This window comes from Saccostrea cucullata, unplaced genomic scaffold, assembly GCF_032062105.1.
Source record: "Saccostrea cucullata isolate Sc308-1 unplaced genomic scaffold, CSIRO_AGI_Scuc_v1 ctg2216, whole genome shotgun sequence".
NCBI lineage: Eukaryota > Metazoa > Mollusca > Bivalvia > Ostreida > Ostreidae > Saccostrea > Saccostrea cuccullata.
In genome coordinates, this window is record NW_026919977.1 from 143,806 (window position 1) to 165,293 (window position 21,488).

The window sequence follows — 21,488 nt, forward strand, 5'->3', positions numbered from 1 at the left end:
ACTCTTTCAAAAAATTTCTCAATGCATGCCAGAGGACAAAGGTTTCATTATAAATGTATTTTGACAATAATTATTACCAATAGGTATGTGAATATAGAGTTTCTGATAGTTAACTGAAAAGAATTCAAAATCTTTTTTCAGAGTTTTCCTTAAGTGAATGGTACAAGAAAATGTCTCTCTCCATTGGGTCTGTATTGTCAGCAACCCAACTTTCCATCTTGAAAGAAGCATTAGGAATAACCAACTTCTTGTTGCCTAAAACAAAACAGTGTAACAGAATTTCATCTGCTTACAAACCCGAGTCTCCAGACCAAGGTGGATGGAAAATAGGTGTTTATTTATTAAAGTTTTAACTTGTTTTTAAAAACAATGTAACAAAATTACATGTATATGTATTTTAGAGGAGTCAATCCAAAATATTGATGTAGCATGTATTAGCACAGCTATAGTCAAGTATTTAACAGAAGCTTGATGCCAACCTTCATTCAAAGATTTACTGTAATGCAGAACTTTTTTTTCAGACTGTCCATTAGCAATAGGGAATTTAACAGAGATTACAAGTGGACTACCCCTGAGTTGTCACATAAAGAGTCAGTGTACAGCTATAGAATGTTGTCTAGATCTACAGGATCCTCTACAACAAACCATTCACTTCTTCCTTGACCTTGACCTTTGTCTGCAGACACTGAAAGCGGGAATAGAAAACTATGTATATGAGAGGACACTCTTCTCCTTCTCTTATGGTATGGTTAGATTTGTACACTTATAATTAAAAAAAATTGATGTATTGTTTGAGGTAAAAATTATTTACAATTTAAAAAAGCAATCTTGTTATTATTATTTTACTAGCTGTACTTGACAATGTCTGAAATTCAGAAATCTTTTTAAGAAATCTTTATATGAGCAAACTGACATATTACTCTTTTTCACTTTTAGGCAGCCAAGATTACTTCAAACTTGCAAATTTCGTACAGATTCTGTAAGGAATTGTTTTTATACCGCATTTCAAACAAATTTACTCTTGTGCTAATTTTTTTTACACGAAATTTTATACAATTTGCAGACAACAGTCTTTTTTTAATATATATATATGATTTACTGCATAATTGTCTTAAGGTACCAAATTGATGAAGTTAAGAAGACAGATTTGCAATTATCCCTAAGTGTCAAGATCTGTTTGGAAGAAAATACTTGTGTCTATGATTTCAAATTACTGGACAAAGTGGTCATTCCTAAACCAGGATGTAGCTGGGACTTTGCTTATACCATTCCAGGTTTGCTTTACTGTGGGAAAGTCTATTATGTAGGAAAATATCAATCTTATTAACCACTAACTGTTGCCACTTCAAGTCATTCAATAATGTGAACTAGTTTACATTCTACAACTGTTGACCCCCCCCCCCCCCCCCCCCCACCCCCCAGCAGAAAAAAAGCAACAGGTTCATATTAGGAAAAAACTATCTTCTAATTTGATATTTGCAACTGTTAATGCTCATTTTACAGTTGCAAACAGATTTATATTCCTGATGAGGTGTAAGCAGAGCCATTAAAATGGATATATGTAATTGTTTAATCAAAATTAACAGTTGCAAATACCAAATTAGAAGATAGTTATCCCTATTCTGATGCAATCTTTGCAATGCAGTGTGCATTATGTTTGATGTTTACATCATATATTGTTGAGTATCATTATATTAAATAATTCATGGAGCATTGTGTTTTTGCATGGCTCGATCTATTTAGATGTCACAATGAAAAGCTTTCCTTCTTCTTAATGCTCAGACATCAATACATTAGCCAATGAAAATGTGTTTTACAAAACAGTTGCATTGTAATGCAAGCTATGCAAGTTTTTATGTGTGGTTATGACTGTGAGTTTATGTTAGTAAAATTTAATGTTATAAAAAAAATACTAAATAATTTTTTTTTTTCAAAGACTTCTCTTTGAAAAATTGGTACAACAACATTGGGGCAAGTATTGGTTCTCAGTTGTCCAACCTTAATGCTGCAAAGTTGTTGGAGGAGCTTGGTATTGCCAAGTACACCCAGGAAATACCTTGTCAGAGGGCAGGACCAGCATACAGTCCACATGTTAATGGATGGAAATCAGGTATATAAATTATATATTTGTAATTTGTCTTTTAATCTTTTGGTTTGAGGGTCTAAAATATGCTTTTAAAATTTGTTTTACTCAAGCAAACATTTGAAATCAATTTGAAATAGCTTTTACTATTACATAAAAATTTTGAAGTTTCTACAGCTCTTGTCTGTATCATTACCCACTTCTATGCCAACTTATTATGATCTCAAAAATTTAAAAGTAAACAAAATAGGGGAGAAATCTCCAGCAGCCAGGAACTCTTTCCTTATGAGACTTCATTTTGTAATGTTGACAGCTATGATATTGTCATACACTTGAAAGATATTCATTGTATGAAGTACATGTACTGTAAAACAACTATTATTTGCGTCATCTTTTATTCACAATTTTTCAGTTTGAAATCAATCTGCGACTATAAATTTTTGAGACTGAGGGAACATCTCTATAGACAAAAAGCAAATTAAGTGGTTTGCTGCAATTAATATTTGTCAGTATAAGTAGGTCGCCAAAGTCCTGGATATTTCTTGCACGTGAACAAAAGTTGGTTTACAGTAAACCGGATATAGATTTTGATTTTCCTTTCTTTTACTTGCCAATTGATTGATAAAAAGATTTGCATCAATAAGTTTTGTGTGCATACACTATTAATTTTGCATTGCTTTATAGACTGTCAGATGGAAGTGTTGACCAGTCCAATCAAAGACCCTGTTTCCTGTCTGATTAAGGACACCTGCACTGCTGTCAGTTGTTGTATGGACATTGATTTTTTACAGCGGTCTTTTGAGACCTATATCACATTAGATGCTTGTAACCACTGGATATTGGTTGGAGTTGAGAAATTGTCTTTTAACCTCAGTTTGGATGATATTTCATTTGGTTTGTATGCTTTTTGATATTTAAATATTTTTTTTTTAATTTATTGTCAATTTAGTTATCACATGATAAGATTTTGCTAGCTTTGTATTATTTCCTTTTCAGGCACTGAGAACAAATTTTACTTAAACAGTGTGATTCGCATAGAGTAAGTTTTTGTAGATACACATGCAAATAGTTGGCTGTTAAAAAAAAAGATTGAAATTAAGAAAAGAATAAAGTATGTGTACCTTGATTGTATTTAAGAAGATAATAGAATATGTATATCTTCATCATTGATTTTTAAAATTTCTCACATAGCTACAAGATAGAGGATATGCACATTGAAAGACAGTTTAAAGTGTCAATGAGCATCAAGGCATGTTTTGAGGCCTCAGATGACAATCAATGTATCATTAACATTGACATCTTCAAGAACACACTTCTACCTAAGAAAATCTGTGACTGGACAGAAGGATTTGCCACAGCTAGTATGAAGTCATTAATAATATGATTTAGAGTAGACTTTTTTTTTAGGGTAAAGAAAAAACATGATAAGGAGGAAAATTTTAGAATAATAAGGATGAGTTTTAGTATAATTTTTAGTGCTTGAAAATACTTATGAATTATTCTCCTATTTCAGACTTCAGTTTGTCGGAGTGGTACCGAGATCTTTCCTTACCGGAGGGTTCCATTCTGTCACAGGTGAATAAAGACAGACTTTTGGACATGCTTGGCATAAGGTCATACCTTAACAAAGACCCTTGTTCATTTACATCCACAATATACAGCCCTGCCAACAGCAAAGGGTGGAAAAATGGTAAGTAATTAAAATATAAACCTACTAAAAGCAAGCAATTGACCTGTAGATATTTTGAACTAATGGTGAGCATTTTTGAACAAAGTTTGTTCATCTCTTTACTAACTGATATTTGTGATCAACATTCACTTTATTATCTCAGGTGACCTATGGCTGCCTGTTTTCTTTTGTCATTGTCTTTCATCTGTAGGCATAAACCTTTGAATATTTTTAGCTTCTTCTTGGGAACGCTGAAACAATTTCAGCTAATTTTCTCATACACATGTAGCATAAATGACTGTCAGAGTTAGACATGGCCAAAATAGACAATCAAAGATTTACATTAGAATATAAAGGGAAAATAATCTGCTGATTATTGACAGTGATGTAACCCATGGGCCTCTTAGTTTTAGCTCACCCCAATGAGGTCAAGATAAGATAATGCTATGCCCCTGATGTTAGTGAAAGTTTTAGGAGCAAGTCCACTCCCAAGTAACTATAAGCCCTACCTGTACCAAACTTGCATGAAGGATGCATATAGGGAACACTTCCACACTTGCTTTATTATGCTGGATCTGCAAACTAGAACACATAATTGACATAAAAAATATTATGTAAAATCTTTTCAATGAACCATTGAGAGAATTGTGTTAGATCAGTGTGCAATTAAAGTATTCTGACATAAATGTAATATAGAATGACACTGGCCAGTTTATGGAGTTTATTAATTTAAAAATACTGTAATTAAAAGACAATGAATGGTTAATTTCACCACCATTTTTTTCCTTCAAACTGATCATTTCATCAAAGGTTTACATGTACATACGGCATTATTTCAAATAAATATTATTTTTTGTTCCAGAGTGCAAGTCAGGCGTGACATCTAACTTGCCAGCCTTACCATCCACAGTCAGATGTAACATACCTGATTACTGTACAGGAGTGACTTGTTGCTTGGCAGAAGATTCTGTACTGAGGCACCATTTTACTGTGGGAGTCAAACTTGATGACTGTAACCACATACTGACTTTCCAAATAGAGAAACTAAAGATTGAAATTGCTCTGAAAGACTACAGTTTTGGTAATTTTGTTTTATGTTATATATTATTAGTGCTTAAAATAGTTAACTCAACTTTCTCTTTTCTTTTGAGGTGAGAATAATGTTTGAGTAATGCACAAAGAATATAATTGTTATTTGCAGGTGTTGTGGAAAAGAGATTTCTTATGAGCGTCATTCAGTTTGAGTATGTATAAATGTATTATCTGTTTCATGTGTGTTTTTCTCAAATGTTAAATCTTATGCAATTTAATCCCAAAGCAGAGTTTTTAAGATAGAGATGAAATAGAAAACATAATCCTCATACTAAAATCATCTTGTATGACTTTGAATGAGTTAAAAAAGTGTATCAAGCTTAAGAATCACAGTAGAAGTTTTTTTTCAGATTCAAAATAGATGACAAGCCATTGGAAAAAAGCTACAAAATCTCAGCAAGTTTGAAGATTTGCTATGGAGTAGGACCATGTGCATTAGACACTGTTCACCTGATTCAGGATTTCATCCTTCCTAAAACTTTGTGTGAATGGGGAAGTGGATTTGTGTCAGGTTGTTAAAAGCTTCTTTTGAGAACATGTATATATACAATGTTAAATAATTCATAAAATACTTAATAATTAATGTTTTACTAATAAAAAAAATAACCTTCCTATTTTCAGAATTTTCTCTGCAGTCATGGTTGAAGGACCGAGGATTAGACACTAAAGCTGTTCTTTCATCTTTAAATGCTGGATCACTTTTTTCATCCTTAGGGATGTCAGATTTTTTAAAAGATCCACAGTGTAAAAGAACATCAGGAAACTATCATCTTAGTGGAAGTGGATGGAAGAATGGTATGGTTTGGTGATATTTTCATTTGATGCTTGAAAAAAATTACATTCAGACTATGCTGGATAAATAAAGACTTTTTTTTTTCAATGATGATGGTAATGGGGAGAGAGAGATGAATGGGAGGTGCTTAACCTGTCAAGTGAATACACATGACTATGTGTTATGTGAATTGCATATTCATTCAACAGGATGTTTTAAAAGCCAAATTTGATCTGATATGAAAACTGCTGCATGTTATTTTTGACACTAACTAAAATTTTAGATGATGTTGTGGTACATGTAATGCTACTTTTCAATGGTAAATATTTTCTAAAACATGACACATGTATACATATTTTGAAGACTGTCCCAGCATTCCATTCCTGCCTGCATTACCCAGTTCAGTGTCCTGCCACATCCCCAACACCTGTACCAGTATAGACTGCTGTGCTGAGATAGCCTTCCTTAATGGTCGCTCCATCAATGTACAAGTCCTGATGGATCCATGTGAAGCTATCATGAGTCTAAACATTGAGAAAATGCAGTACAACATTACTCTGTTTGATTATGATTTTGGAACAACTGATCATTTCACATTGCAAGGGGCCATCAGAATAGAGTGAGTAATAAAGATGTCTTGTTGCTCATGTAATTTTTTGTATTAAGATGTGTATTGTTAGAATAGATGCAAATATCAATTAGCTTTAAATGTGTGGTCCTATTTAGGGCACTCCCTTTTAATAATGTTATATAATGATGAGAATGATTTGTTTGAACAGTTTCAACATCCAGAACATGGTTATGGAGAAGAAGTACCTGTTGAACATGAACCTGAGTGTTTGTATGGAGACCTCTGATCTCTCAGATTGTGTGTACTCTGTGGTTATATTCCACAATACTATACTACCTAAACAACTCTGCAGCATGGAACTTGACTACCTGAATCCTGGTTAGAATTTTGTGAAATCTGTAAAATGTTAAAATTTAATAGGTTTACATGTCCATGTTTTTTTCTCATAATGTAGCCAATAAGGATAAATAGACAGTTTAGCTTGAAGGAAAAAGTTAAGTTGTATATTTCTAGTTTACCGACTTATTTGAAATAACCTTCTGAGTGAATATGTATGAAATTGGTTCTGGATGTACTTTTAAACAGTCCGTTATCTTAAAACACTTTGCATATCTTCAGGATTTGACCTTTCATCTTGGAAAACCTTGCATGGTTTTGGCTCTGTTTTGACCCATGAACAGGCCCAGAAGTTATTGAGGGAGTTGGGTGTTGAGGAATATGTAGGGATTGGGTGTTCTAGGAATGCTGCACCTTATGATCCAGAGACACACAATGGGTGGAATGTACCCACAGGTATAAAACAAATGAAGGATTAAAAAAACTGATAGCAAACAATATTGAATATAACCAAAAAAAAAACTGATAGAGCAAAATGAGGCACAATTTATTGAATATATAAATTCTCAGGCTGAAATGAGCATTATAAGCTTTCTCCTGATATCAGATGTATCATACTCAAGTGGATATTATATTTGTCTAATATTAAAACTATGCAAATGCCAAAACTAATTATGTTGAAATAATGCATTTATTTTACAATCAAATGTAATCAAATCTTGCCAACCTTGGAATTAGAGCAACAAATAAGTTATCTACTGAATTTTCTTATTTTTTAAATGTGTAAATTTAATGCAGCATGTAAAGTGAATCCGCCTACCTTGCCAAGTAATATCAACTGCTACATCAACACCTCCTGTACTGGTATCAGCTGTTGTTTTGATGACTCGATCACTGGGACGTCCTACCAGATCTCAGTCACTGTAGACTCTTGTGGAGAGACCCTGGTCATCACACTGGAGAAAATGAAGTTTGTCATTTCATTGTTTGATTATCCCATGGGAACCAAGAGAACTGCACAGCTATTTGGAATTTTGCAGCTGGAGTGAGTAAAAATCATTATGATAAAAATTTCCTTATATTTGATTTTTTTCAGAACATTGTGTGATTATTTCTTTCTAACTTTTAGGTATATGATTAATGATTTACATCTGCTTGGAGAAATTGTGGTTGATCTCAAAGCAAAACTCTGCTTTTCTAAAAACAAGGCCTGTGAAAATGAAATGACAATTTTGCAAGATTTCAGACTGCCAAAACCACTTTGTAATTTTAGTGCAGGAGGATTTGCAATTCCAGGTGATGAATTTGACATGTAGTATTTGAATTGCTTAAACAGTTTCTTAACTCTTTAACAAAGGAATATGTACTGTCAATGGTTTATACTATCTTTAGATTTTTCATTAATTAAATGGATGAAAGATATTGGAAATTTTGGAAATAACATGACACTTGAACAGTGGGCTGTTGATCTGCTGAAATCAAAATTGAAGCTTTCCAACTACATGCTGGATCCAATGTGTAAAAGGTCACAGTATTTAGCAGGCAGTGCCAACTGGAACCTAAGCGGTATGAATTTAAAGTTAATGCTGCTGTGGAATTTATTATACCAAAATCACCATGATTTGTTTGAGATTATCTTTGAAACTATTAAATAATAACTGTGTAGGAATAATTTTTGTATTTGAGCTTTTTCTTGTGGAGTCAATTTTTATAAATTGCTAAAAAAAACAAAGGTTCATTGATATTTATTTTTGTGGACATACAATTCATAATGAAAGTCAATGCTTGAATATCAATATTCACAGTTTATGAATTTTTGAAAAAAGTAAAACAAGAATCCATAGAGACTTAACTTTCATTAGAATAATGTTTCTGATTTTAAGAAAAGATGCCAATTGAACCACTTACTGGTCCTTTAAGCTTCTAGCGCTTTTAGTAATTCTTTGTTCTGTTTTAATCTTGGCATTTATATGTGTTCACAAATGCTTTCAGCCTGTCCAACAATAGTGTCTGTTCAACCTGTACCCAGTCATACATCATGTGCTCTCTCTTCCGCCTGCTCGGGTATCAAATGCTGCACAGATATAGCTCTACTAAAAACAGCTGTCCAGTTTGAAGTCAGCGTGGACAGATGCAAAGGAAAAGTTTTCATTATGTTAGAAAAACTGGAAATTGTGATCATGCTCAAGGATTTCAAATTTTCATCTTGGGAAACTTATACAATACAGAATGTATTCAGATTGGTGTAAGTTGATTCTTCTGTTCAAGATTTATTCAACATATTTATCATGTTTATATTCTAAGAATAAGTAAATTTTACAGTTGTTATGGGTCAGAATTACCCGAAATGCCAGCAAAGATCAATAACACAATTTAAACTTAACAATAATTTATTTACAGTAATATATAATAAATATATCAAACATAAAGTACAAACTTAGCAAGAATCTAAAAATACATACATCAGAGTGTCCGTTGCTGCACACAATGTCCCAGTGAAAATATATCCCATTTATATCTCAATGAGTGCTTATACGACAAAGTATTATTATGCATCGAATTGACAGGGTATTTATACAGTAATATAAATCTAGAATATTCTAGAAATTGTTAAAACATGATATTACTGGACCAATCTGGACATACACAAAATTTAAGAATGTTCTAGATAAAATGACCAAACATGTTGACCACTCTGGAATGTTCAAGAAACTTAATGTTACTAATTATATACATAATGAAACAATACACATCTCACAACACCTCCCCCCTTAAAAGTTTGAATGTCAATGAAAAACTTAAATTGTAAAACATGTACATTAATACAAAATCTAGTATGTTTAGGATACTCTTGACAAGGCGTCTGCAATAACATTGTCTTTGCCTTTGATATGCTTAATTGTTATGTTGTATTCTTGTAACAACAAACTCCATCTAGTCAGTCTTTGATTCTTGTTTGACAATTTATGCAAAAATGTCAGGGGGTTGTGATCAGTATACACAAGAATTGGATGCAAAGTAACATTCAAATAAACATCAAAATGCTGTAAAGCTAACAACAAAGCAAGGCATTCTTTTTCAATAGTAGAATAATTTCGTTGACATTTTGTAAGTTTCTTTGAAAAATAAGAAACAACTCTATCTACATTATCACTATGTTCTTGAAACAAAGCTGCCCCGATTCCAACATCACTAGCATCAACAGTTAACTTAAATTGCTTAGAAAAATCTGGAGATGACAGAACTGGGTTGCTCATCAGGATAGATTTGATTTTATGAAAGGATTTTTCACAGTCCTTTGTCCATTCAAAGTTAACCCTCTTTTGTAAAAGATTTGTAAGTGGACTAACTACTGAGGAAAAATTTGGACAAAATTTTCTGTAAAACCCAGCCATGCCCAAAAACCTCATTAATTCTTTCTTGTTTGTAGGAATCGGGAACTTTGCAATAGCTTCCACTTTAGCCATTATGGGTGTAACATAACCTTGACCTACTTTATGACCTAAATACTCTACATAAGCATGACAAAATTCGCTCTTCTCAAGATTCACAGTTAAGTTTGCTTTAGCTAAAATGTCAAATAAAGCACGCATGATTCGGAGATGTTCGTCCCATGTGTTGCTATATATGACGACATCATCAATGTAGGCCTCGCATCCCTCAAGGTCTTGAAGAAGGGAGTGAATCACCCTTTGGAATGTAGCCGGTGCGTTTTTCATGCCAAAAGGCATTACTTTATACTGGTAAAGTCCATCTGGTGTAGCAAAAGCAGATATTTCTTTTGCTCTTTCTGTTAACGGTACTTGCCAGTAGCCTTTCAACAGGTCAAATTTACTGACAAATTTCGCGTTTCCAATGTTGTCAATACAGTCATCGATTCTAGGTATTGGATATGAATCAGTTTTGGTGACAGAATTCACCTTCCTAAAGTCTGTACATAATCGGTAAGAACCGTCCTGTTTTTGTACAAGAATACACGGTGAGCTCCAATCACTTTTACTAGGTTCAACAATGTCATTGTCCAACATGTACTGCACTTCCCTTCTTAGGTACTGCAATTTTATTGGATTTAGACGGTACGGATGTTGTTTGATAGGCAGAGCGTCGCCAACTATAACATCATGACAAGCTGCATTAGTTTTCTTTGGAACATCCGAGAAGATTTGATGATACTCATTCATCAAGTTTTTAACTTGTTCTTTTTGGTGAATGTTCAAATGTCCAAGTTTGGCATCAAAATCAGCCAAAATTTCTGAGTTTTTCAAACGAACACTCTGATTACAATCTTTCTCATTCATTTCTACACTCGTATCACTTTCAATATAATTTTGAACAGTCTTAGCATTGGCTAAAGTGGAAACTGGTTTTACAGAATTTTGGTCACACCTTTCAAAATACTCTTTTAACATGTTAATGTGACAAACCCGTTTCTCTTTACGTCGACCTGGTGTCTTAACTACATAGTTTACATCACTGATCTTGCTTTCAATTTCGTAAGGGCCATAAAATCTGGCCTGTAAAGGATGACCAGGAATAGGTAAAAATACAAGAACCTTATCACCTGGCTTAAACACCCTATTTCTGGCATCTTTGTCATACCACATTTTCATTTTCATCTGAGAATTCTTCAAATTTTCTTGTGCTAATTTACAAGCATTGTAAAGTTTTTCTTTGAAATCATTTGGTAACAATAGGTCTTCAGCATTGTTTTTAGGGTTTGATGAAAACGTTCTAGCGCTCCCTGGGACTCAGGATGATAAGCAGTTGATCTATATTGCCTTATACCCAACTCATGCATGACTTGCTGGAACAACCCCGACATAAAATTTGAGCCTTGATCCGGCTGAATTGCCTTGGGTGCTCCTACAAAACTGAAAAACTTGGTTAGGGCCTTAACTATGCTCTTTGCCTTTATATTCCGTAGAGGTATGGCTTCAGGAAATCGAGTGGATGTACACATAATGGTAAGTAAATACTGGTTTCCAGATCTGGTCCTAGGCAAAGGTCCTACACAATCCACTAATACTCGACTAAACGGTTCTTCAAAAGCTGGAATGGGTTGGAGAGGAGCAGATGGTATCTTCTGATTTGGTTTACCTACCATCTGACAGACGTGGCATGACTTGCAAAACTTCGAAACATCCTTTCTTAGCTTAGGCCAATAAAAATGACTCAAAATCCTATTAGAAGTCTTATTGATACCTAAATGACCAGCCATAGGTGTATCGTGAGCTAAACTCATGACATCTCGACGATAAGCAGCTGGGACCACTATCTGGTGAACAACACGCCACACTTCATCTGGAGAAGCATCAGGTGGTCGCCATTTTCGCATAAGGATGCCATCTTTCATATAGAAGCATTCTCCAACTTTAGTAGCCTCTTCTGGTGGAAGTGCCCTCTTACTAAGTTGAATGATATCTGGGTCTTTATGTTGTTCAGAGAGTAAACGTTCTCGGCTGAGGATGTCCTTGCCTTTGCTAACTAGTGGATGCAACTCATCATCCTCACCACCAAATTTTGGTAACAGTTCTTTCTTCTCTTGCTTCTTGATACTGTGTGGTTCCATGTTTGTTTGAGTGCCATTAAGGTCAGATAAGAAAGTGTCATTCAAATCAATATCAACAGAGGAATTCGTCTCGTCAAAGGCTTGAGTATGGTCTGCCTCCATTTCTCGTCTTCTGGCCATCGCTCTAGTAACAGCACAGGCTGGATAAATGTCATCATCTTCATCATTATACATGACATCTGGAGTGATCTTCTCACAAACTATAGGATCTGGTACAACTTTTCCACCAGCCAGATCATTGCCTAACAACAAAGAAATGCCTGGAACGGGAAGAGTAGGTCGAACACCTACGATAACAGGTCCAGTAACTAAATCTGACTTCAAACTAATTCTATGCAGGGGAACATCAATGACGCCTAGCTCCACACCCTGTAATAAAACTGACCCACCAGTAGAAGTCTGCTCAGACAAAGGAAGCACGCCCTCTAACAATAACGTCTGTGCAGCACCAGTATCTCTCAAAATCTGGACAGGTTTTATTTCGCTAGAGTCACCGAGTGAAACAAATCCCTGAGACATAAAGGGCTTATAATCCTCCATAGAATCAATAGAACTGGACTGTGAACCCTGGACATCAGGAGTGTCAGAACAAATCGAAACTAAGGCTTCTCTATCACCTCTAACTGCCGCACAAGCATGTGGTTGAGTTTTATCAAAATCATTTTTTCTCTTAAGTTTAAAGCATTCACTGATCAGATGACCCTTTTTCTTACAATAACTACAAGTAGGAAGTGACCCTATTCCAGACGATCCTTCAACACGTCCTGAACCGGACTTAAAACCACCTTGGGATGGAGACTGGGAACTTGTGAAAGACTGAGACCCTGAACCACTCTTTTTATATGTGTCTGAATTGGTAGAATTACTGCTATTCTGAGATCTTGAAACAAAATCCTTTTTATGAGACAGAGCATAAGTATCATATATGACTGCTGCCTCTTCAAGAGTTTTCACATTCTTATCTTCTAAATGTGTTTTCAAATCTTGAGGAACACATTCCTTAAACTCTTCTACCAGGATGACTTGGCGCAAATTAGCAAAAATTTTATCAAGTTTCTTAGATCTAAACCAGTGATCGAATAAATCTTCTTTCTCTCGTGAAAATTCAACAAATGTTTGATTATCAAACTTTCTATACTTTCTGAACTTTTGTCTATACGCTTCAGGTACTAATTCATATGCTTTTAATATTGCTGCTTTGACCTTCTCATAGTCTGAACTCTCAACTACCCCTAGTGCAGAGTATACCTCAGCCGCTTTTCCAACCAGTACACTTTGTAACATTGTTGACCAAACATTTCGTGGCCATTTAAGATTCTCTGCTACCTTTTCGAATTGTGGAAAATATTTGTCTACAGATTTTTCTTGAAATTTTGGAACTAATCTGATATTTTTTGCTGCGTCAAATTCAGTTTTGACAACTGACGGTTCTGGTTGGTTCTGTAATTTTAATTTCTCTAATTCAAAGTTCATTTCACGCTCTCTTTCTCGCTCTTGTCTTTCTAATTTGTCTAATTCAAATTTTCGTTCACTCTCTCGTTCTTCTCTTTCTCTTTCTAATTTTTCTCTTTCAAATCGCATTTTCTCTAACTCTAATTGAAACTGATATTCAGCCATTTTATAAGAGCCTAACTCTGATTTAACTGTGTATTCTGGAAGATCGTATTTTTCAAAGATGTTTTCTTCTACTAGTTTGTTTGCAACCTTAATTCTAATGTCTTGCTTTTTCTGAGAGGATTTAACATCTAACCCAAAATGTAAACCTAATGCGATCAAGTCATCCTTTTTTAACGTATCAAAAACCTGAACACTTGGTGAACTAAGAAAGTCTGTGACCGAAAACACCATGTTGATTTCTGCTGGCTTATAATTAAATTTAAGGTTCAATTAACAAAAATTCTGACAATAAACTGCAAAAGTGCAAGAAATTCTTGATCCCAGACGAGCCCCCAATTCTGTTATGGGTCAGAATTACCCGAAATGCCAGCAAAGATCAATAACACAATTTAAACTTAACAATAATTTATTTACAGTAATATATAATAAATATATCAAACATAAAGTACAAACTTAGCAAGAATCTAAAAATACATACATCAGAGTGTCCGTTGCTGCACACAATGTCCCAGTGAAAATATATCCCATTTATATCTCAATGAGTGCTTATACGACAAAGTATTATTATGCATCGAATTGACAGGGTATTTATACAGTAATATAAATCTAGAATATTCTAGAAATTGTTAAAACATGATATTACTGGAACAATCTGGACATACACAAAATTTAAGAATGTTCTAGATAAAATGACCAAACATGTTGACCACTCTGGAATGTTCAAGAAACTTAATGTTACTAATTATATACATAATGAAACAATACACATCTCACAACACAGTATAAATTTCTTAAGGTGTTTCCACCCTCACAATTTTATAGGTTCAAAGAACAAAAACTGCATTTATTTTCATTTAATATGCTTTAAACTATCCAATTATTGCATAAAATGTACAGGTCACCATATTATTTAAGATGCGAAACATAAATAAACAGAAGTGTATGTCAACATAAAAAATCGCACATTTTTTGTAAACAGTATTATGAAAAATATGTAAAAACTGGTTAAAATGCATAATTCTGATGCTGAGTGTTCTTAAATACTTCCTACTTAAAAGATACTTTTGATTTGTGAATATCAGGGAAACTATTTTACAATAAAGCAAATACCTTAGAAGGAGTTATTGCCCTTGTCAACATTTTTTAAAGATTGAATAATTGATTAAATATAGAAAATATGCATTTTTTAAATTCTTAAACTTAACAATATTTATCATTACACCTATTGTAAAGCATTCTTCCAAGAGATATTGTTCTATTAGGTATGAATTTATACTAATTACAGTTTGCAAAAACCTATGACATCATAGGAGGGTGGAATTACCTTAAATTTTACTTTGGTTTTTTTTTTAGATATAAAATTGATTACCTCTCTGTCGAATCTGCGTTTGTATTCAACATCAAATTCAGTGCTTGTTTTGAAAGTAAAGGGGACTGTATGCTGAGCATTCCTATCATGCAAGATGTGAAAATATCAATCATACCATGTAATTTTAGTATGCAAGCCTTTGCTATTTCAGGTAAGTGTCTTTTAGTGATTAAAACTTACCCTTCATTACATATGATAAGATTTAAGAATCTGATATAAACTTTTACTTTGAATCCTTGTCTTTCATTGTTAGGTTTTAGTCTGAATGATTACCTCATCAGTAAAGGAATACCAACCTCTATTACTTCCCTGTCAAGCATATTAGCAGATCAGTTGTTGGATTATCTGGGTGTTGGCAGTTTTTTCAATGACATTCCTTGCAACCAATCTAATTTTGCCAGGACAGCATCAGGCTTCACTTTAGGTACTTCCAAAATGATATTTTTAATGTTGAGATTTATAACAATGCAGCCAGGATATAACATTCAATGTTTGAAGTGTTATTTTATTAAATCAAGGTTGGATTTTTAAGTAAATACAAAGTGCATAGCTAAAACTTTGTTATCTTAATTCTTCAAATGTTTTGTACATAATTGTATGATTTAAAATTGTGTTTAATGAACAATAAATAAATTATTTTTGTCACAAAACTAGATCCATCCTGTGTGCAGAATGTTTCTTCCTACCTCCCAACTCTGCCTGCTGATACAAACTGTAGGATCTTCTCTAGATGTACTGCTATACAATGCTGCACAGACATCTCTCTCATTAGAAGGACTCTGAACTACACCATCAGTATTGATGCTTGTGCTCACTCCTTACTGTTACAAATAGAGACCTTCCGATGGGAACTTTCTCTTGTGAGCTTCCACTTTGGAAAGGAACAGAAATTCAGCATTGACCAAGTCTTTTCAATTAAGTATGTTATATTTTTTGGGCATTTACATTGGGTTAATCTTCAAATTATTATCTTTGATTGCATATGTAGCAGCACCTGTATAGTTTATTACTACACTGGCTACACAACTGCAGAGCTGCCAAGTGAACCCTTCCAGTTTTGGCATTAATCTTCAGTTTGAATGTCTTTTAACATATTATGCCACATGGTTTAGCCACTGTAAACAGGGAAATTCATCTTAATTAGTAATTTCATATAGCTATTCACCTTCATTTTTCACTATAATTACAATGAAATGGCCATAGTTCTTACAGCAATTGTATTCTCAGTTTCTGTTTTCATGCTAACTTGCAATCTAAATCATTTTGAAATAAACATGTAATCAAAATATAAAGTACTTATAGACCAATGTGGTCCCTGATCCCTCTCTCTTGAAGCCTCATGTATGCATGATCTTGAACCACTAGCTCACATTTTGGAGCATATTTTTAAACACAAGACGAAAGACCACCTTTAAGCAATCGCTTAATGGTAGCTTAATGGTGACTTAATGGTGGCTTAAAGAAGTTAATTCCTTTAAGCCACCATTAAGCTGCAACTTACAGGTGCTTAATGTCCAAACTTCATTAAGCTACCATTAAGCCACCATTAAGCTGAGCTTAATGGTGACTTAATGGTCAACCCTCATTAAACTTTTACGCATCTTATATAGAATCTTTGAACTAACTTTTAGTTATTTTAATATCATTTACGCAAAATCTATTCCAACTCATAACTCTGTCTCGATCATAATTTCTACGAGTTTTTTGTCAACATGCATAAACTTGATCACTGGGAACAAAGTTAGCTAATGGCCACAGGGGCTTGCTCGAGGTGTCTAATTTTTTCTTCAAATCATTTACAGTGATAATAAAACAAGACATCCTGTATCAGAACTGTATACTGTAAAATCATCGTGGGGTCAAATTTTCGTGGTTTGGGGAAAAAATGTTGCTTCGTGGGGATTTGATTTCGTGGATGAAGAACGTTTTGGTGGTTGTGCATATAAAAATTTACATTTCGTGGTGGGCATAAATTCGTGGGTCTCTTCATACCACGAAAACAACGAAAATTAAACCCCCCTGAAAATTAGTGATTTCACAGTATTATTTTTTTAAATACATCATTATTACATGCGTTGTTTTTATTTTTAGTGTATATGATTTTTAAAAATAATTAATTATTACACACAGTGAGCAAGTCCTTGTGAAATATCTTAAATTTACAATACCAAAAATCAATTTGTTCTTAAAATTATCTATATTCATGAACACAAAATATATATTACTTTTTAAAAACAAAATGGTATTTTTATTTCATGTGTTAAAAGAAACATTCCGCTACAGAATTCACAGGAATATAACTATATAATCTCATGAAAAAAAATCTCTGTCCTTTTTTATTGGGGGGGGGGCTACTGGTATACAAATGTTTAGTTTTCAAAGATTGACTTACCATGAAAAACTTTTTAATGGCTTTTACATCATGAATAATTCTAATTAATTCGTTATTTTTTTTAATAATGCAGTGGTAAGTATTCTGTCAAAATCTAGTCGGTCTTCAATGATTGTTATTTCAAAATCGATTTTCAGAGGAACAGCCGATTAGACTAAACATGACATCCGACCAGATGTATACACATTGAGAAACGGGGTAAGATTAACAGATGATCAGTGTACAGTAAACCGACTGGTCAGACAATGGACCTTAATTAGGTGTCCCCCCGTCCCCGGTTAACTAACAGGAAACTATACATACACAACGTACACTGACAGATTTTAATGATCAATTATTTTTTTTAAAAATTTTAAATTTAACGCAAGCATATAACAAATTAAAAATTATGATTCATCGTAAAAAGTCAATTATTTTGATACCCATTATGATACAAAAAGAATTGAAACTGAATATGATATTCTAAAAAAAGTTTTTGTAAACGTAATTCATGGTAATTAACCAGGTAACTCTTACGCGAGGATTGTCACTAAATTGTTAACACAGAAACCGTTAATCCGCAGTATATTAAAAATAATAGTAGAATCTGTTTTTCCTCTCTTTTTCGATGATAGACTTTTGTGTTTTATCTATAATAAATTTATTTTCAATCATGATTTAATGCTTACATTTCGAAAATTTTCGAATAACAGAGCGAAGAACTCAATCACATTACATCAATCTAAAAGCCGAACTCAGTGTAGAAATTTATATTAATGTGTTAAGATCCACAAATAAAATTGTTTATATTTTGATTAATAAATCAATTCAAGACTTTTGGAAATGTTCAACAAAATACTAGTAAATACCTTTACAAGTCCAAACAAATTTGAAAAAAATAAAGGTTAAATATTTAATATTTTCATCACATTATCAAGAGCGGCGATAGCCTAATGGATAAGGCGTTCGCCTTGCAACCCTAAGGTCATGGGATCGCGCCCCGACTGTGGCGTTTTTTTTTATTTTTGGATTTTGAATTTCGTTCTTTTTCATTTTTACCAAATCAAGATATAAGCGAACTCTACATTTATAATATTGATAACAAATCACTATAAAAATAATTTTTCACCCATATAAACAATATTATCGACTGCGTAATGTGACTTAACTTTGGCTTAATGGTGGCTTAATGGTAGCTTAATGGAGTTTGGACATTAAGCACCTGTAAGTCTAGCTTAATGGTAGCTTAATGGTGACTTAATGGTGGTCTAAAAGTTACCATTAAGGACCTGTAAGCCACCATTAAGCTACCATTAAGATACATTTAAGCACCCATTAAGGACGTTGAGTTGGCTTTATGGTAACTTAATGGTGGTGTAAATGTTACTTAAAGGTGCTTAATGGTGACTTAAAGACAACCATTAAACCACCATTAAGGACCTATAAGCCACCATTAAGCCGGACTTAAAGGGTGTGTTTCATCTTGTGAAATTAGAAGTATATTCAAAAATGTTGAATTTTCGCTTTACGTGGTTTGTAATACCTTTGAATAGAGGTACCGTTAGTTTTAGTCTCTAATCAAAGTTTTTCTACCGAAAATGATTTGCATCCATAGGTACAAGATTACAGATTTGATTGGTCAAGGCCAGTACCTTATAGACATGAGGCTCAGTGTGTGCTTCAGTGATGGGTCACCTTGTCAGCTGGAGAACACCATTGTCAGTAACTACCTCGTGTCTAAACCATTCTGTGCTTGGTTTAATGGATTCAAAGTTGCAAGTAAGTTGCAATGAATGAGAGTATTATAATGTATTCCTAATGATACACAAAGAAGTAATTTTTGCAAAATTCACATAAAAATTACTTTCACGATATTTTTAGGTATTAAATTCAGGTAAACCCTCTAGATCAACGGTCCAACCACAAATTATTGTTCTTGGAATTTGACATCTAATGCCCATTTCACTGTATTAAGTATTTGTGTTAAAAAAGGAATCTACAGTATTCCTAGAAAATTTTTAAATATAATCATGCAGTATTTTAACTTGTTTCAGACTTTTCATACTCCAGTTGGTTATCGTTGAATAAGCTGAGTCCTTCAGATGTTCTCTCCCAGAGCAATTCATTAAAACTTACAGAAACGCTTGGCCTTACAAAATTCTTAAAGACCCAGACCTGTAATAATGAGAAGGAACTCTATAAAAATCCCTACCAAGGATGGACTTCAGGTATTGTAACAAAAGGAATTCTGTAATTTCACATTTTTTTGGTAATTGAAAACAATAACTTTTTAGATAATTTGGACATGTAGTCAAGCTGTTTAAAAATCCTTCAAAAAAATTAAGCTAAAATTTTCTTAACCAAACTTGTCTTCTTCATTTAGGCTGCGTGTCAGACAGAGACATCAGTAAACCTGTCCTGGATTCCAGTATTGTCACCTGTCATCTACAGAAATCCTGTACAGGTGTACAGTGTTGTGTCAGCGTACCTCACACAGGCTTCTCTGTGGAGACATTTGTAGAAATCAGTCCATGTGATCATCAACTCAGGGTGGGAATAGAAAACCTGAAATTCAACAAAAGTCTGTTTGGTTACAAGTTTGGACAAAATGAGAAGTTTGATTTATTTGGACTGGTAGTAGTGGAGTAAGTATAAGAAGTTGGAGTTTTAATTTCAGGCTAAGTAAAGAGTGTATAGATTTTATAAAAAGAAAATTTTTATCTGCATTATACTGAACAAAAAAGGAAACTTGATGGCTAAATTATAATATAATTTTATCTCATTCATTTTGAAACTTTCAGTTTTAAGGTAATTGATCTGGACTTTTTTGGAGGGACTGGGAAGTACTTGGTGAATTTGAACATCAGTGTTTGTTTGGAATCAGGACAACCTTGTGGGACAATAATTCCAGTATTTGTCAACAGTCTACTGCCAAAGCAAGTATGTGAAAAGGGACTGGACTTCATCAACAAAGGTTTGTTTGATTGTTATAAGATTATAAAATCTTAGAATTGTTTGTTGTTTAACATCCCCCTTGAGAATTTTTCACTCATATGGAGACGCCACCACTTGCCGGCCACCACTTGCCGGTAGAGAGCTGGAAATCTGCCTATGCTCGGCACTCAGGGCCATTGAGCATTGAGTGATGTTTTTTGTGCCAGCACCTCCTGCGACACGGGACCTCAGTTTATATGGTATCATCCAGAGGACCGGTGTCATATAATATATTGAACCCCGCGATGTTCAAAATATCACTGCAAAATATTGAACCCCCCTATAAAATATTGAACCCGGGGTTCAAAATATTATGGCCATAAAATATCGAGTGCCCCTGTCCTTTTAATTTTAGAGGGAGGGGGGTTCAAAATATTATGGGCATAAAATATTGAGTCCCCCTGTCCTTCTTATTTTACAGGGAGGGTGTTCAAAATATTATGGCCATAAAATATTGAACCCCCCTATCCTTTTAATTTAAGAGGGAGGGAGGTTCAAAATATTATGGCAATAAAATGTCGAGTCCCCTACTCATTTAATTTTACAGGGAGGGGGTTCAAAATATTATGGCCATAACAGTCCCCCTCCCTCATAAATATAAAGGGCAGGGGGACTCCATATTTTATGGCCATAATATTGAACCCCCCTCCCTCTTAAATTAAAAGGATAGGGGATTCAACATATCATGGCCATAATATTTTGAACCCCCCTCCCTTTGAAATAAGGACAGGGGGACTCAATATTTTATGGCCATAATATTTTGATCCCCCTCCCCCATAAATTAAAAGGGCATGGGGATTCAATATTTTATGGCCATAATATTTTGAACCCCCTCCCTCATAAATATAAAGGGCAGGGGGACTCAATATTTTAAGGCCATCATATTTTGAACCCGGGTTCAATATATCGCGGTATCAAAATATTATGCTACACCGGTCTCCACTTCCCACAGTGGGATTTAAACCCACGACGTAAGGATCAACTCCTTACTCCGCGACTTTCATGCAGATGCTCTTTCCACTGCGCCATGTCTTAGAATTAAAAG

At 34.0% G+C, this 21,488-nt stretch overlaps 1 protein-coding gene across 1 annotated transcript in view; it reads left to right on the forward strand.

Annotated features, from left to right (window-relative positions):
- The window catches only part of LOC134241150 (uncharacterized), a gene marked incomplete at its 3' end in the record, with an annotated part of 115,081 nt that extends 94,658 nt beyond the window's left edge, over positions 1–20,423 (forward strand). Inside the window, exons 62-88 of the mRNA XM_062723235.1 lie at positions 142–330; positions 522–743; positions 937–979; positions 1,117–1,274; positions 1,937–2,110; positions 2,768–2,977; positions 3,080–3,122; positions 3,275–3,444; positions 3,597–3,773; positions 4,615–4,833; positions 4,954–4,996; positions 5,195–5,355; positions 5,466–5,639; positions 5,980–6,235; positions 6,396–6,565; positions 6,806–6,979; positions 7,322–7,568; positions 7,653–7,819; positions 7,916–8,089; positions 8,516–8,768; positions 15,063–15,229; positions 15,332–15,502; positions 15,733–15,997; positions 19,065–19,228; positions 19,504–19,677; positions 19,833–20,094; positions 20,251–20,423. Coding sequence (XP_062579219.1) covers positions 142–330; positions 522–743; positions 937–979; positions 1,117–1,274; positions 1,937–2,110; positions 2,768–2,977; positions 3,080–3,122; positions 3,275–3,444; positions 3,597–3,773; positions 4,615–4,833; positions 4,954–4,996; positions 5,195–5,355; positions 5,466–5,639; positions 5,980–6,235; positions 6,396–6,565; positions 6,806–6,979; positions 7,322–7,568; positions 7,653–7,819; positions 7,916–8,089; positions 8,516–8,768; positions 15,063–15,229; positions 15,332–15,502; positions 15,733–15,997; positions 19,065–19,228; positions 19,504–19,677; positions 19,833–20,094; positions 20,251–20,423 — 4,800 coding nt within the window. The remainder of the gene's footprint in view (positions 1–141; positions 331–521; positions 744–936; positions 980–1,116; positions 1,275–1,936; positions 2,111–2,767; positions 2,978–3,079; positions 3,123–3,274; positions 3,445–3,596; positions 3,774–4,614; positions 4,834–4,953; positions 4,997–5,194; positions 5,356–5,465; positions 5,640–5,979; positions 6,236–6,395; positions 6,566–6,805; positions 6,980–7,321; positions 7,569–7,652; positions 7,820–7,915; positions 8,090–8,515; positions 8,769–15,062; positions 15,230–15,331; positions 15,503–15,732; positions 15,998–19,064; positions 19,229–19,503; positions 19,678–19,832; positions 20,095–20,250) is intronic.
- Positions 20,424–21,488: the final 1,065 nt, after the last annotated feature.